The sequence below is a fragment of the Falco rusticolus genome, unplaced genomic scaffold (assembly GCF_015220075.1).
Source record: "Falco rusticolus isolate bFalRus1 unplaced genomic scaffold, bFalRus1.pri scaffold_101_arrow_ctg1, whole genome shotgun sequence".
In the NCBI taxonomy this organism is placed as follows: Eukaryota; Metazoa; Chordata; class Aves; order Falconiformes; family Falconidae; genus Falco; species Falco rusticolus.
In genome coordinates this window covers 1-15,576 of record NW_023618146.1, presented here as the reverse complement: position 1 = coordinate 15,576, position 15,576 = coordinate 1, and the positions used below count along the sequence as shown (strand labels likewise).

Genomic DNA, 15,576 nt, shown 5'->3' with positions numbered 1-15,576 from the left:
CAGTAGCGCAGAGACCTCTGTACTTTCTTTGGACTGATTGTTGTGTAAGATCTGGGGGTTTTGGGACAGTTCTGAAAATTGTTCAGAAGGTGTCTTGAATGTTGGGTGAAATGGGTCATCACTTCCATAAACCTCTAGCCTGTAAAGAAGAGCCATGGATGTAAGGAGATTTTCTTTTTTTCTCTCGTTATTGTTACTGGGAGGAAAAGCAGTGATTAACTATTGACCTGTGATACCCCCAGGTGCAGACTGTGCAGTGCGTTTGAGGTGGATCGCTCCTGTACTGCCAAGACTGAGCCCAGACTCCTCGATGCTTTGCACACTGGCACTGGAAGTCCTTGTGCAGCTGTGGGTACTGGCTTTCTGTGCTGCAGTGTGAAAAACACAAAACACCGGGGTTGGGGTTTGCAGAGAAGTGGGAAAAAGTTGATTATTTTGTGCTAGGAAGAGAATGTCCTGTAGTTTTCAGACTTTGCACCTCTCCACTTGGAATTTAAAAGCTGCTTTTAACTCTGCTGCTATGTTTCAGTGGGCGGGAAGGTGTCTTGTAGTTAGAGATGATCCGTTCCCTTAAGAAGGATCTTTCCCTTCTGAGTTGAGCTTTCTTGGCTTTACATAAAAGTGCCTCAAGCTGTACAATTTGAGATGGCAGTGAAGGAGTTACATCTACGTGGGGATTTAGAGACTAATCCAAAAGTATGTTGCCCTATCGTTTCAGTATATGAACTTTCTAAACAGGATTTGCTGGGTTTTGAGCAGCAGACCCATTTTGCATGTGCCTACATAAACCCCATTTTTCAGACAGACACATGCATTATGGTTTGTGATGCAATATTTACTTGATTCTTAAGCCGTACTGTGCAGTGCTCTTCTGGGCTTGTCGTAGTCCTTTGAAACACAGCCCTGTGCATCAAGGGGGCAAGCTGTGTCACCTGCTTTCCCCCACAACATAGAGCAATGTAACTGTCATGGCTGAACAAAACTAGTTGAGGGCTGCTGTTCAAATCATGGTGGGCCAGGAATCAGCCCATGCTTACTAGTAAGTTTAATTATCCTATGCCACCTGAGGGGCAGGACAGTGTCAGGGCACTTTCCCAGGGAATAAAACTGGACGTGTCTGCTTCTCTCCAAGGGTCCCCTATGTACAAAGCATCCTTCAGCACAATCTGGGTGCCTGGTGTTCTCAAAAGGACCCAAAGGGATGAAGTTCACTCCCGCTGCCTGCGTGACAGCAGGAATTATGTCTGCAGCTGTGCTTCTGTGCACTTCGAAACTGCCTCCGTTTCTTTGCTTAGCCAACCAGAGAAAAAAGCCAAAAAAACCCCCTAAGCTTAGTTGGCAACAGTGTCTTGCTGTCCTCTCTGAAGGAAGTAATTTACCATCATCTCGCAACTTGTCAAACGTGCACCAAGTGTGAAGAAGAACATGACGTGCACTGTCCTAAGCTCTCAGCAGGTCAGGTTTTGCTGTCCTCTGGAAACTGTCTAGCTCTTCAGTTTTTCTCCACAAAGGACACATTGTTTGGGGTAGTGATGAGGTCGCCCCCCAGATGCCCCAGCTTTGTTTCTAAGTGCTATTGAAGTATTTTGCCTCCTGAAGAGACTGTGTTCCTCATGAGGAACGGTTACTTCTCAATAAAGCGACCCCCTTTCCGTCTAAAGGGATGGAGCTTGAGACTGTGGAGGTGGAGGTGCTTGGTGAGGGAGGCAGTCAGGCAGTGCCAGTCTGGGGGTGCCCAGCTGCGCAGGGCAGTGACGGCACCCGTGTGCCTGGCGAACGCTTCTCTCGCGGTGTTGCAGGGAGAAGGTGTGAGGGTGCTGGGAGAGAGCCGGCGCCCCTGGGAATGACAGCAGCTAAAGGTGAGGGCTGGCTGCGTGGGCAGCAAAGGGTGAGCCAGCCACTCCCTTTGCAAATGCAGTGGAGAGGGAGTGAGCCCCTCCATCAGCACAGCAACGTCTGCTGGGGCAGGGCCAGAGGCACCAGCGCCCAGGGCGGGGCTGGCAGGGGGTCTGAGAGAGCCACTCCGCCACCGCCTTGCTTACTGAGCCTGTGGGGAAATCACTTTGGGGGCAGCGATTAAAAAGTACATGCAAAGTTTTTAGGTCCAATTGGAACACTGAGAAGGGGTTCGGGGCCTTTCTCAGAGCGCCACACGTTGCATAGTCATGTGTCATACACAGGTTTGGTGGCTGGTTTCTGGCTTCTAATGCAAACGCGTACGCATCCTCAGTAGCACTGCTGAAGTGTTTTACGGACTACGCATGCTCCCCAAGTGGGATTTTGGCCTCTTTGGGGCAGAACTATTTCAGTTAGAGGTCACCATCTCCCACTGCCACAATTATCTTTGTCCTATTTTAAACTCATTTTCTGTTGATGTCAGTGGATCCCAAGACCTGATCAGCTTGTGTTCTCTTGCAGCCAGAACTTTCCTCATTGGAAGTCTTCTTCCTGCACAACTTAGATAACGGTGCTCTTTTCACTACCTGCTCTTTGTTTCTCACCCCTGCCAAGGCTGCCTCCCTTGATGAGAAGTCCCTTCATTTGTAAATACTTTAGAGAGTGGGTCAGCTCGGTGGAGGTGTCACCTCGACAGAGGGGAAGGTGGAGCCAGAGGGGAAGGTGGAGCGTCAGGTCTCTGCATGTGGCAGGGCTGCATTAACCCTCATCTCCCGCTGCGTGAATGACCGCAGGCAGAGGCACTGTGCAAGGAACATCAAGCCTTTAATGAATTAAGACAGACAGATCTGGTAGAGGGCCGGGGCTGCAGTGGGCAGGTGCAGGTCACACATCAGAGGGATCTGTGCTCCACACCTTCTCTATCAATATATCAACGGTGACTGGGGCAGTGTGGAGCACCTTGTCTCCTGGTGTTCCTCAGGGTTCTGGCTCGCTTGGTGGGCACATAGTTGCTATTGGATGCCCTCTGCTTGCTGCTGCCCCAGTGGCATCCCTGTGTGGCTTCCCCTCCCAGAGGGTTTTGGAGCTTTTTGCCACCGGGCACACCACCATCTTCTTCCTCTTCTTGGGTGGCATGCTGCCCCATGGGGACATCTCTGGCATCCCGAGGGTGTCAGCCAATGTGGGGCGCTTGGCCTGTTTACCAGCAGCCTTGCCTGATCTGGGCACCACCCGGCAGGAGGAGATGCCCGGTGGTGGTGGCAGGCGGGTCAGAATGACCCGGGGCTGCCTCCGCAGCACCTCCTCCACCAGCTGGGCCATGCGGGGCGGATGATGCTGGGGTGCAGTCGGGGGGCTGGCCAGGGGACTATTCAGCAGGATCTGCTGAGGACCCTCTGGGAGACCCTTGTGGGGACCCTCTGAGCATCCCTTCAAGGGGCTCTCCTCTGAAGTGTCCATAGGACCCTCCTGAGAGGGCTCCATGGGGCTCTCTGGCAGCCGGGTGGGGAAGACCGCTGCCAGCCCACCCTGCTTGCCTTTGGCGTCCAGCAAGGGGGATGTTGCCACCCTCTGCCAGGAGGGGTTGGTGTCCTCCTGCATTGCGGCCACCACTTGGTCCTCGGGACAGTTGCCCTCCATCATGCACTCCAAGAGGTCAGGGATCCTGTTGAGGGTGGTGGTCAAGACAGGGACATCAGGGACACGACGGTCGGTGTCCTCGCTGTCCCCCAGCCCTGCCACCAGCGATTGCTCCTTGGAGCAGCCACCCTTTGCCACGTACTCTGAGAACTCCGGGAACTTGTTGAGGAGGGTGGTCAAGCAGGAGCCGCTGAGAACTTCAGGGAGCTCCAGGATGCTGTCGAGCCAGGCGAGCGGGTCACTGCTGTCCATGGTGGACGAATGCTCATCCTGAAACTGCAGATTGTCCTCTGCCAGCTCAGGGAAGGCCTCGTTGAAGGCATCTGGCCCCAGCTCGGGCAGGTCCAGGAGATTCTCTGGGCTTGGCGGGGTGGTCACCACTTCTGAAAAAGCAAACGAAGCCAAGCCACCCCCAGGGTGATGCAAGCCTTCCTTGGTGCAGGTCACCCCCTATGGGCTCTGCCACCCTGCAGACCTCACCTTGGTGCTTGGTCCTGCTTCTGCCAGAGAGCATATCCAGGGCGGGCTGGCAGGGGGTGGCAGCAGGGACGCCATCCTCACTGGCCACCACGTCGTTGTTAAAGGCCTCCAACAGCTTCTGGGCGCTGCCAGGATGGGTGCGGAGCACAGGGGAGACCTGCACGCAATGCTGAGCCGCAGGGTGTTGGGGTGGCAGGGGCCCAGCATGGGCAGGGACGTTCAGCACAGTGCAGCCCGTAGGGTAGAGGGGCTGTCCCTGGCCCACGTCCCATGGGCCCAGCCCCACTGGCTGGTGGGGCACAAGTGTCCCCATCACCACTTGCTGTCCCCGGCCATAGGCAGGGGGACAAGGAGCAGGCAGAGGGGGCAGCTGCACACCGCTGGGGAGCTGCAGCACGTGTGGCAGCTGCACGACCTGCCCCGAGTCCCCCAGGGGCCCCTGCACCCCCTGCCAGGTTGCCAGGGCGGGCTGGTGGGTGATGGTGTGGAGCTGGGAAGGCCGAACGGTGATCAGCAGCCCCGGGACAGAGGGCAGCACACCAGCAGTGACCGGTGGCGGCATGGTCAGGGTGGTGAAGCTCATGCCGGGCACCTCTGGTCCTGTCGGCAGCTGGAGGGGGAACCTCTCTGTGGGCAGAAGCGAAGGGGGGTGATGGGGTGAGATGCTGGCCGGCACAGCTGGTTGGGGGTTACCCGAAGGGCAGGAGCACCACGAGGAGCGTGCTGCTCTGTGCCGCGGCAGTTGGCCAGTGTGGCGTTTGTTGGGGCAAACAGTGTTCTGGGGTTCCGTCTCCATGGCGATCATTATGCCAGCACCTGGGTCAGCCAGCGTTGTGACGGTTTGACTTTTAATGACAGAACAACTTCCCAACTCAATGGTTTCCCATCCTGCTGATGCTTTCCTGCCCTCAGCGCTGATTTCCCACCCCCACCATAGTTTCCCATCACAACTGTTTTTTGGTTTGGGAGTTGAGTTTCATGTCAAAGGGGAGTTTTCACCTAAATTTCTGTTGATGTCAGTGGATCCCAAGACCTGGTCAGCTTGTATTCTCTTGCAGCCAGAACTTCCCTCATTTGAAGGCTTCTTTCTGCCTTCTTTCAGCCAGGGCAGGGCTGGGAGGGAGTTTGATGAGCCACTCCTCTACTGCCTTGCTTAGGGACCCTGTGGGGAAATTGCTTTGGGGTGGGGGCAATTCGAGAAAAGTGGGACCTCAGAGAAGCATAGTATTACAGGAAACTTTTTAGGGTAAGAGACAGCTATCGCTTTCAGGATGGCTGGCATTCACCATCCTAAATGTGTGCTGCCACGGCTCCCTAAGCAGCGCAGCCTGCAACCTCAGCACGTGCTGACAGGAGTAACGGGGGCTGGAGCGGAGTGGAGGCCCCGCGGCCAGGCTCTGTTATGCTCCTGCAGGAAGGGGAACTTGACGGTACCACAGAGCTGATGAGATGTCCACTGCCATGATTTTCCCTTTTATAACAAATTCTACCAGGGACGAGCAATGACGGAAAAGGCAGGAATATGGTTACGCCAGTACTTCACAGTCCCTTGAACTTGTTGTAGTTCCAGCGTACTGGATGGATTGTGCCCAGATTCTTTCTTTTCCAGTGTGTCTGGTGGAAGAGAGGCAGCTCCTGCAACCCTCCAGACTCCTTGGAATTTAGCTTCTCGTGCTGGCCCTTGGCACTTTGACTCTGGGACTTCCAGTCCCAACTTGATTAGTGTTGCCCAAATGGTTTTCATTGCATCTGTAATGCTTTCTGGCCCTTCTGCCCCGCTGAGGATGCCATCGATGTATCGATACACTGTGAGGCCAGGTGGAATGGTGATCTGTGCTAAGGCTGTGGCCAGAGCATTGTGAGCGATAGTGGGGCAGTGTTTGTATCCTTGCGGAAAACTGTTTGAAAACATACTGAGTCCCGCTCCAGGCAAAGGCAAACCGGGCTTTTTCTTGTGCGTGGAGCGGAATCACGAGGAATACATCTCTTAACATGTAAAGCATCTAAAGCTAACCTAACATCTATGCTAACCCTAATGTCCCACAAAGATCACTGGGTTACTGACAATGAAAGGAGAGGAAACAGCACTGTGAGAACGAAAATATCCCACTAAGTCAATTTTTTTGTCTACCTATACAGCAGAAGTGTTCTTTCGTGTTAAAGTCAGAGTATGTTCTGATTTGCACTGCCCCACTAAATGGTTTTATGCTGTAAAGGTTTACTAAGAAATAATTGTTAGTGTTCTTCCTGGTTATGCACCCACATCTTATAAAGAAAAAATTAGATGATAACGTCTTTGCTGTGCTACACTGTTCTATAACTGAGAGTTAGGTTGTGTTTCATTTTAAGCATTCTCAAAAAAATACGGAGAGTTACAGCTTTTACTAACAGCACTGCGGCAAATGTGAATTCACACGTGGGCTTTTAAGCCTCACCTCAGCATGTTTGGTGTAGGAACAAACATTACAAGTACTCTAGTATTTTTGCCAGTGCTTTCCTGCACAAATTGTATTAAAAGCATAGATTCTTCTGGTCTTCCATGCAGAAAGTATGGTGAGAATAAATCTGATATTAAAATGTCAGATGTCAGAGGTTTATTTAGAAATGTCCACTACCTGTATTTTTTCTTATTTACTTGCAGCGGGTCGTAACAACCTGCAGAGAAGATATGCAAAGTATGTCATCCCTATTATTTCCATTCCTGGGTTATGACAGAATTTGGCACAGAATTTTAGATCAGTTGCAAAAAGTAGTGCTGGGCCACGCATATTCAGATTGATCCATGATCCCAGGCAGCTGTATGGGATTTGGTCATTTTCTTTAATAAGTAAAGGAAAACTGCATGTATTATAGAAATGAGAATTTAGTGAGACAAAGGGCAGGTCCAGTTCCTTTTCGGCTACTACACAGAGATATTCTAACACATCAAATGAAAAGAATTTCTAAAAAGTAGACCTTTCTGAGCTGGAGAAGAGGTAGATGAAATAGAAAAGATAGAACTAAAATCTGCAGCAAAATATTGCCTCTAAAGGAAGATGTGTTGGGGTTTTTTTCTTTCACAGAAACAAACGAGCAATTACTCTGCAATTCTCCAGACTGGAAATTTGCAAAAAGCTGTGTAGTGTGGTTTTCAGTAGTATAAAAAGCAAAAGCTCTTCAGGGTTTCAAGTACATCTTTGCAACAGCTGTTAAAAAAATGCAAGCATGCAGATTGTTCCATTGTATGAAAACACCTTCATTTACTACTTATTTGTCATACAGGGAATAAACTAGCAGTGACGACTGTTGGAAAGTTTTAGGTGAATAAAAAAATCCTCCAAACCAGGAAAAATACTGTGCTATCAGGTAGCTGCAGCTTTGCTGTGTGAGCTTAATATTCACGTAGAGACTTTTTCTAAATGTGTCACTTAAGGCAGGGATGGCTTCTAATTCTAAAAAGCCATTTGCCTAGAGCAGTCGCTCATGTGCCACATACAGGATTTTTATGCTAACACTATTAAAAAATTGCCCTAGAAAATTTTCCACCTCCTTCGAGTAAATACAACCGATGTCCCTGACTGTCTCAGTTTCCTATTCCACCATAGGTTGCTGTATTTCAAAGACAAAGTTAACCAACGGCTGGTTACTAACCGAGAGCTCAAACCAATTTTTGCAGCAGTCAGGTAGAGAGTGGCCATTTAGTCTGGACCCACTGAAGTGCCAATGTAAATATAAACAAAATAAGGTCTATCAAACTTTAGATTCTCTAGCAAAACAACGGAAAGGATATGAAGAACTACGTCTTGTCTACTGTCTGTTTCCCATATGTGTTGTGATCGGCTCCCTGGAAAACAAGAGGCTGGGCTGGTCCTGGCTGTGCCCATGAGCTTGCCAGCTGAGTGCTAGGTGGTAGCAAGGAGAGCACTAGAGAAAAGCACAGACCCATTGACCCAGCACCACCGTTCTCATGTTCTTCATGCATGTGAGGCCTGTTAGCCATTGTACTTGTATTTATTCTAACACGGGACATCAGTCAACAGTCACAACACCGGTGGATTACCAGCACTTCCGTCATATGCTTCACATATAGTGTTACAGGAGAAATTTACACAGACGTGGGTACCACTAGGTTTGCTTTAATCGCCACTCAGAGCTGGGCCACCGCCCCAGCGAGTGGCAGAGAGCAAAGGGATACAGCACGGCTTATATACACTTATCAAATCATTAGTCAATGCCCGAAGTTTTTAGAAGTTTCCTTTGGTCTTGTCCATTCTGCAAATCCATCACCTGACCCTGTCCCTGTTGATTCATCTATTTGCTTCCAGTCTCTGCCTCGGTTCCAAGCTCCTCCTCGGATCGTGATCTTCTTTCTGCCTGCTTTAACTCACACACTCCTTCAAGCACACTTAGTCTTTGAGCAATTCCTATTCACATATACTGATTTTTTTTTCTTGAAACACCTGCGTTTCTGCGAGCACCTGTGTGCACAAGGTGATCATCTGTTGTTTCTCTGTTCTCCCACTGATTAACTGGACTGGGTGTTAAACCAGCCTTGGATTAGGGCTACACTAGGGACAAGGCCTGGTTCTGCCACTTAGCTGCTTTAGCACTTTAAATTTCTGAATTCAAAACACATTTTCTTTAACAAGCAATACCAGAACAATGGAGAACAATTAACAAGGGTTTGGTCACTGCTGTGACAAAATAATGACAATTATTATTTCTGGTGTAGGTTGCTGTATGTCATATTTATGAAACTAGGATTTACCCGAAGAAAAATGTTCTATTTCACACCCACAGATGAGCTCACTGAGATGAGCATCCACGTTTTAACAAGCCTTTACATCAAAGGCTGTAAACGAGCGTCAGTCTGCCCAACCAGCTGGGAATCTTGTGTTGTTCCAGGCCCATCTTTTTGTCCCATTCAATACCTTGTCTGTGTGATTTGCCTTTTGTCTGTCCTGTGCTTTCCTGCTAAAGATTTATAGGCTTCAGTCTTCTGATACTGCTCCAGCTCCCGCATCTAATGCTCCTTATCTCTATCTGCTCCATCAAGGTGTTGCTGAAACAAAGAAGTCCAAGAGTACCAGGGAGTTGCCTCCCCTTCAGGAGGAAGGGAAGCAAAACCACTTGCCAGATGAAGTGCTGATCCATTTCACCTATGCAAACAGGAAAGGAGTGAAGAAACAATGAGAATGTACGTGAGATGCAAAGACGCAGGATTTCTGGATAATATTACTGTATTCTGGTGTGTGTCGTGTCCGTGTCTCCCCACCCCCCACCGCCTTTTTTTTTTAATTCAAATCACTATTCTGTTAACTCTTTTTTTTTTTAGATCAAGCTTTAACGTTCAGATCTGTAACAGCAGGGTTCCAATACGCCCTTGTTTTCGTGCCCCACAGACAAAAAGGCACTACCATTCTACAACCACCCACTTTTGCCATCTGAGAGGTGAACAAAACATCATGGCTATTGGAAAAGAGTAGCATAAAGATAAAAGAGCCTAGGTGATATCAATTTAAGCTATCTACGTTTAGGTTAAAAGAAAACTTCAGGCTAGGAAGAAAAAAAAATATTTCACATGTGCATAATAGAATGAGCTTAACTGGAGAACTCTTTAGGGGGACCAATGAACTGAAAACCATTTAAGGAGTGGTCACAACACTTGCTAAAGGGATCCTTTCCGGAAAGAAGTTGTTTTCCCAAGTTTTTACTTGGGAAAAGTAGGAGGCAGGAGGAGGAAAGACCCCGCTCCCTTGTCCCACCTTTCAGCCCTGCCGCGTGCTCTGCACCCCTTCACTCCGGTAACGGCTCACTTTCCCGTCGCAGGGAGCGGCTATGAACACAAGAGCTCGTAATGGCTTAGTGGTGCAAGGGGAAACCTAGTGGGAGCTTCTCCTAAGCCACACACTTACACCGCTCGTTTTTCCCTACTCAAAAAGGGCAGTCTTGCAAAGTCTCTTCTCTTTTGTAAAAAAATAATTTAAAGGTGCTGTTACTAACAGCTGCTTCCAAATGCAAACAGAGCAAATGCACCCGTTCCCCACAGCGAAACAGAGCGCATCATACGCAAAGGACTGAAATGCTTGAGGCACGTAGATGCTTTTGCATACGGAGGCAATAAGTATGAGTGCCCGGGCTGCGAGTGGGCAGAGGGCAGAGCGCAGGGCACCCCGCAGCCGCAGCGAGCACTCCCGGGGCCCGGTGGTGTAAACTGGGCTGAGACCCGGCCCAGTGCTCGCCCGGCCAGTGCTCAGCGCAGGGCTGGTGGGGACCTGCTGCCACCTGGCGACCAAGAGTGGGTACTGCACCCGCCCGGACCTAGACCCCTGGGACCGGGACCCCCGCGGCTCGGGACGGGGACCTCCGCGGCTCGCGACCGGGACCTCCGCGGCTCGCGACTGGGATCGGGACCCTGGGGACTGGGACCCTCGTGGCTCGGGATGGCGAACGAGACCCCGGGGACCGGGACCCCCGCGGCTCGGGACTGGGACCCCCGCGGCTTGAACTGGGACTGGGACCCCCGCGGCTCGGACCGGGTCTGGGGCCAAGACCCCGGGACCGGACCCCCGCGCCTCGGACAAGGGACCGGGAACGGGACCCCCACGGCTCGGAACCGGGACCTCCGGACCCCGGGGACCGGGACCCCCGCGGATCTGACCGGGACTGGGATTCTCGCAGCTCAGGACCGGGTCCTGGACCGCTGGGACCCATGACCCCCGCGGCTCGGGACCGGGACCCCGGGGACACGGACCCTAGCGGTTCGAGACCGGGACCGGCACCCCCGGGACCTTGACCCTCGTGGCTAGAGACCGGCACCCTCGGGATCGGGACCCCCGCAGCTCGGACCGGGACCAGGTCTGTGACCTCCGGGGCCGGGACCCCCGCAGCTTGGGACCGGGACCGGAATCCCTGGGCCGGGACCCCTGCGGCTTGGATCAGGGACCAGGACTGGGACCCCCTGCGGCTCAGGACCCTCTGCGTCTCGCAGCGAGACCAAGACCTGGAGCCCTGGGACCGTGACCCCTGCGGCTGACGGCTCGAACCGGGACCGAAACCCCCGTGGCCGGGACCCCTGCGGCTTGTGACCTGGACTGGGACCGCTGGAACCGTGACCCACGTGGCTCGGGACCGGGTCTGGGACCGGCACCCCTGCAGCTCAGGCTGGTTCCGAAACCAGGACCACCGGGACCACCGCGGCTTGGGACAGGGACCGGGACCCCCGCGGCTTTGATAAATGAATTGTAAAGGCAAACCAGCTCGTTTTATCATGACTTGTGGAAATGCATCCGTATCCTGTGCTGACGTGCCGTTTTGTTTTGCTGCAAACCACACAAGTCTGCATCTAGAGAGGACAACGTATCAGTCATCACCAGTGTCCTTACACAGCCTCTTCACAGCCTCACTGCCGGGACCGCAGGCGTGCTCTTGCCTTTTCCAGGCATCCGAGTGATGAGGTTTGCCTCAATATTGCCTCCACAATATTTTATTTTTCCTCAGTATTTTCAGGTGACTCCTAATACAGTTTCACATATGAAGCACTTTACTCACTTGCGTAGATCATTCAAAACAAAAAACCCCCACCCACCATGAACAGTGTATCTACGTATTTTGCCACAATGCAGGTATGTTTTTTAATTATAATTTCCAATTCAGTACCAGGGTTAGTTTAAATAATTTAATTCTTCTTCTAAATGCTTTACCAAAACACGTAACAAATTCTCCCTCTATGAATGCTCTGCCAGCGCATGCTATAAGCTTGGCAACTTGATCGCTTGCTCAAAGTGATGATATATTGAGCTGCTTTTGCTTCACAAAAGTATTTTGCTGAGTTTTCAACCCATGTTTCAGTCTTAGTATTTTAACTTTTCTCACTTGTCCGACCAAAGAATCATATTTGTCTTTATGCTGAGTTTCGTAGTGTTGACGCAAATTGTATTCCTTGAACGCAGACACTGAATTCTGGCATATCAGACAAACAGCTCGCTCTTTGTACTCCGTGAAAAAATAATCAGAAGTCCACTTTTCTTGGAATACCCCGCACTTGGAGTCAATTTTTCTTTTTTTTTGACATGATGGTGTGCGCGCTTCCCACTGGTGCTGGCTTGCTTGTCCTGCCCGGGAGCTGGAGGGAGGGAGGGAGGGAGAGACGGGGGAGCCGCCCCCCTCCTCAGCCCGGCCGCGCAGTCCGGACAGGGTGGCCAGAAGGGACTGAAGGGACTTTGCCGCGCCGGGGCTCTGGCGACTCGCCCGAGTTGGCTGGGCCTCGCAGTGCAGAGGCTGCCGGCTGAGCTTGCCCGGCAGAGGAGATGCCCGCGCCTCTCGCCCGCCGCGCACCGCAGAGGAGGAGGAGGAGGAGGGGGAGGAGGGGGGGGAAAGGAAAAAGCTCCTTTCTTGAAAGTGGAATGGCAGAAGGTGCCATCGTGTTTTAACATATGTGGACAAAATTATTCTTTAGAGAGCTTCAGTTTACTTTTAATGACTCAAGAACCCAAAGCCAGAGTATGCGGTGCATTTGTAGTTTATCAGTTGAGTTTTTACTCCCAGATTTGTTTGGAGCACAAGGCTGAAGTGCATCTGATACCATCAGTACATGCCATTTAGCCCACAGCAATCATCCAGAAAGCATCAAGTAACCTCTCTGTTACTTTCTGGCCGTAAAAGTGTTCATCCACAACGCAAAGCCAAACAGCTTAGCCTGAAACAAGAAAAAGCCGAGAGAGGGTTTCCACAGCTGTCACCTAAAGGTTCCCAGCTGAGAGGCACGTCTACAGGTGCTTTCGTTTCTCAAGTCTCAGCTAAACTCCTGGCTCACTCTGGCGTGATCTGAAGAGCCCGAGACTGAGCGCTCAGCCATGGTGCTGGAGCAACGCCCGCTGGTTTCCCGCTGCTGCCCCGACAGCCACTGCAGCATGAACAAGGCAAGGTGGTGCTGAGCGTCTGTGAGGAGCTCTCTCGCTAACATAGTCCCAAGGTCTTCTCAAGGTGGCTGTGCAGACAGAGAGTAGTAACGAGGAGCAGCTGGCATAGAGTGCCCGTCTGCCTCTGCAGTCAGCTGAATAGTTAACTGCATCCTTGGCGTTGTTTTACACAACTCACTGTTGTGCCTGGAGGCTCCTGCATCTCTGCTGTACATCTCCACTGAGGACCCAGAGATGGAGGCCTGAACTTCTGCTTTGCCTAACAGCTAAATTACACTTTGTATAGAAAACTGATCACCTTTGGTGTCATGTTGTATAGATCTGTGACCCAATGAATTCAGAGCTGCTCTCCCAAAGCTCTGAAGTCTACCAGCCTTACGGTTACAGAGTCCCTACAGGGATGCACACACCCCAGCTGGGTTCTGCGCTCTCTCCTGAACTATGAGCGAGGAGGAGGAGGAACTGAGCGTAGGGCTTCTCATCTCTTCCCCTTTCATGCAGCACAAGGCACTCCAGAAGCAGCCACGGCCTCACCGAGCCTCCTGGCCAAAAGACTTCGATCTTGAGGGCAAAGGCTGAAGAGTGCATGAAAGTGAGAGAGACACAGGGGCAAGCACTTGTCCCACCTTGCAACATCACTTGTTGGCATCCTCTCATCTGATCCCAGGCTGCAAAGGGTCGCAGCTCCACTTGTGAATTACTGGGTACCCTTACAGCGGTATTATCAAGCAAGGAACAGCGTTAGAGTAGCACAAAGACACGGCTCTGCCCTGGGCTGGGGAGGCACACTGGGACAGCCTCCAGCGCCAGACCATTTTTAGCAAAAGCAATCACAAATACAGTTAACTTCTTAGCTGACTTGTCTACAAAGAGGGAAAGGCTCCATACGATAAGCAGCACCCATTATTACTCTGCTGCAGAATTTAGTTCTTCCAGAAGTAATACACTCTGTTTTGCCAGCATCTAACAGCAAACCATGTAACACGAAGATGCAGAGTTAAGGTACCTGTAAATGCACTGGTTTTGTTTCCCGGCTTTTGTGCTTCCCAGGGCTGTCCTTTGTTGTGCAGCTCTGGTATTTTCCAATTTTTTTATATTTGGATATAGTAATTGCTAACACAGAGCCTAAGGCTAGCAATCGTAACATCTATTTACAACAGGCACACTGGCTGTGTGCACCTATTCCACCAGCCTCCCATTTGCTTCAAACATGTCAGTCTCCCTGAGGACACGTTTAATGAGAAACCACCCCCTACCCTGCAAAGCCCTGCTTTACTTGCTGCCAAGCCTCCTGCATCCTCCTGGGCAGATAAGGCTGACCAGGGAATATTTACCAGCTATTGAATCAACAAAGTTCAGCCACATGCCAACATTTCACGCTGTTACCTAAACGGTGTCAGCACTCTCAGAACTCCATCAAAACAGAACTGCTTTGCACTTTGGTATTAAAAGTTATGTCCAGGCCTGAACACCTCGTTGAGAGCTGGGCCACACAGCACGCTCCTCTGGGCAAAGATTTCTTTTCTAAGCAGCCGTTATGCAAGTACCAATCTGTGAAAAAAGTCTGAAACTCAAAGAGAGAGAACCTTGATTTGACATAGTGCTCTTGCTGCATGTTCCGTAGAAGGGAGGTCACCCACATCTTTAGATCTAACGGAAAGTAGGAAAGAAGCACCAAGTGCAAGGTTCTGCATGTGGGCTGGGGCAACACCAAGCACAAGCACAGGCTGGGCAGAGAACGGACGGAGAGCAGCCCTGAGGAGAAGGACTGTGGGGTGTTGGTGGATGAGAAGCTCAACTTGGCCCAGCAACATGTGCTTGCAGCCCGGGAAGCCCAGGGCCGGGGCGGGTGGAAACTGGGCTGTAAATCCTGGGCCAGAGTTATTTCCTGCAGCTTAAGAAAACTGCGTGGGTCTGGTGATGTCTGGTCGCTGTCTTTAAAACACACACACACACCCCCGAGTCGGTATTTCTAATAACAAAGGGTTAAAAGCCAGCAGGCAGTCCCCGCAGCGCGCAGGCAGCAGGCAGGTGCGAGCAGAGCCCAGAGCCCCCAGCAGCATCAAGGGCAGCACCGCTGCAGGCACGCACGGGCCGGCGCGGCGCTGGGAGCCACCGCCACTGCCGCGGCTCCCGGAGAAGGGCCAGGGGCCGGGGCGGCTCGTTGCCGCGCAGCCAGGCTCGCCCCTGCAGCCGCCCCGCAGGAACTGGGACATGGCACAAAGGAAGAGCGGGCCGCCGGCTTGGGAACTGCTCCGCCAGGCAGCGGCTGCTGGGTGATACACGTGTCAGCGAGAACCGCTGGAACAGGAAGCAGCTGTTTCTTCCAGCTGTGACACGCTCACCCTTGGTCATCGAGAACACGGAGAGAACACCGATGCGACACCCGTTGCCGTGCCAAAGCTCCATTTCTTGCAACACCGCTACACGTCTGACAAGGGAAGCCAGCTGGCAGCTGCTGCGCATCTGTCACCGCCAGAAAGCACCCCCGCTTCCAAGGGGCGTCCACCAGCAGACGGAGATCTAGGAAGAAAAGGGAACGCTGAGTACACAGCAGGGCCCGGGTATGTTTCCCTCGGCAGCGTACAGAGCAACCGCATTTCTGTCGGGCACTACAAAATACGCTTCCAACGGCAGACTAGAACCTGATCACCTGAGG

General features: G+C 51.7%; 1 protein-coding gene across 1 annotated transcript; it reads right to left on the bottom strand.

Annotated features, from left to right (window-relative positions):
- Positions 1-2,874: 2,874 nt before the first annotated feature.
- On the bottom strand, positions 2,875-5,127 carry LOC119141957. Its single transcript, XM_037374655.1, has 3 exons — positions 4,018-5,127; positions 3,680-3,920; positions 2,875-3,562 (listed from the first exon to the last, which is right to left on the bottom strand). The coding sequence occupies exons 1-3, from the start codon at positions 4,820-4,822 to the stop codon at positions 2,875-2,877; spliced, it is 1,734 nt and encodes a 577-aa protein (XP_037230552.1). The 5' UTR covers positions 4,823-5,127.
- Between the last annotated feature and the right edge of the window lie 10,449 nt (positions 5,128-15,576).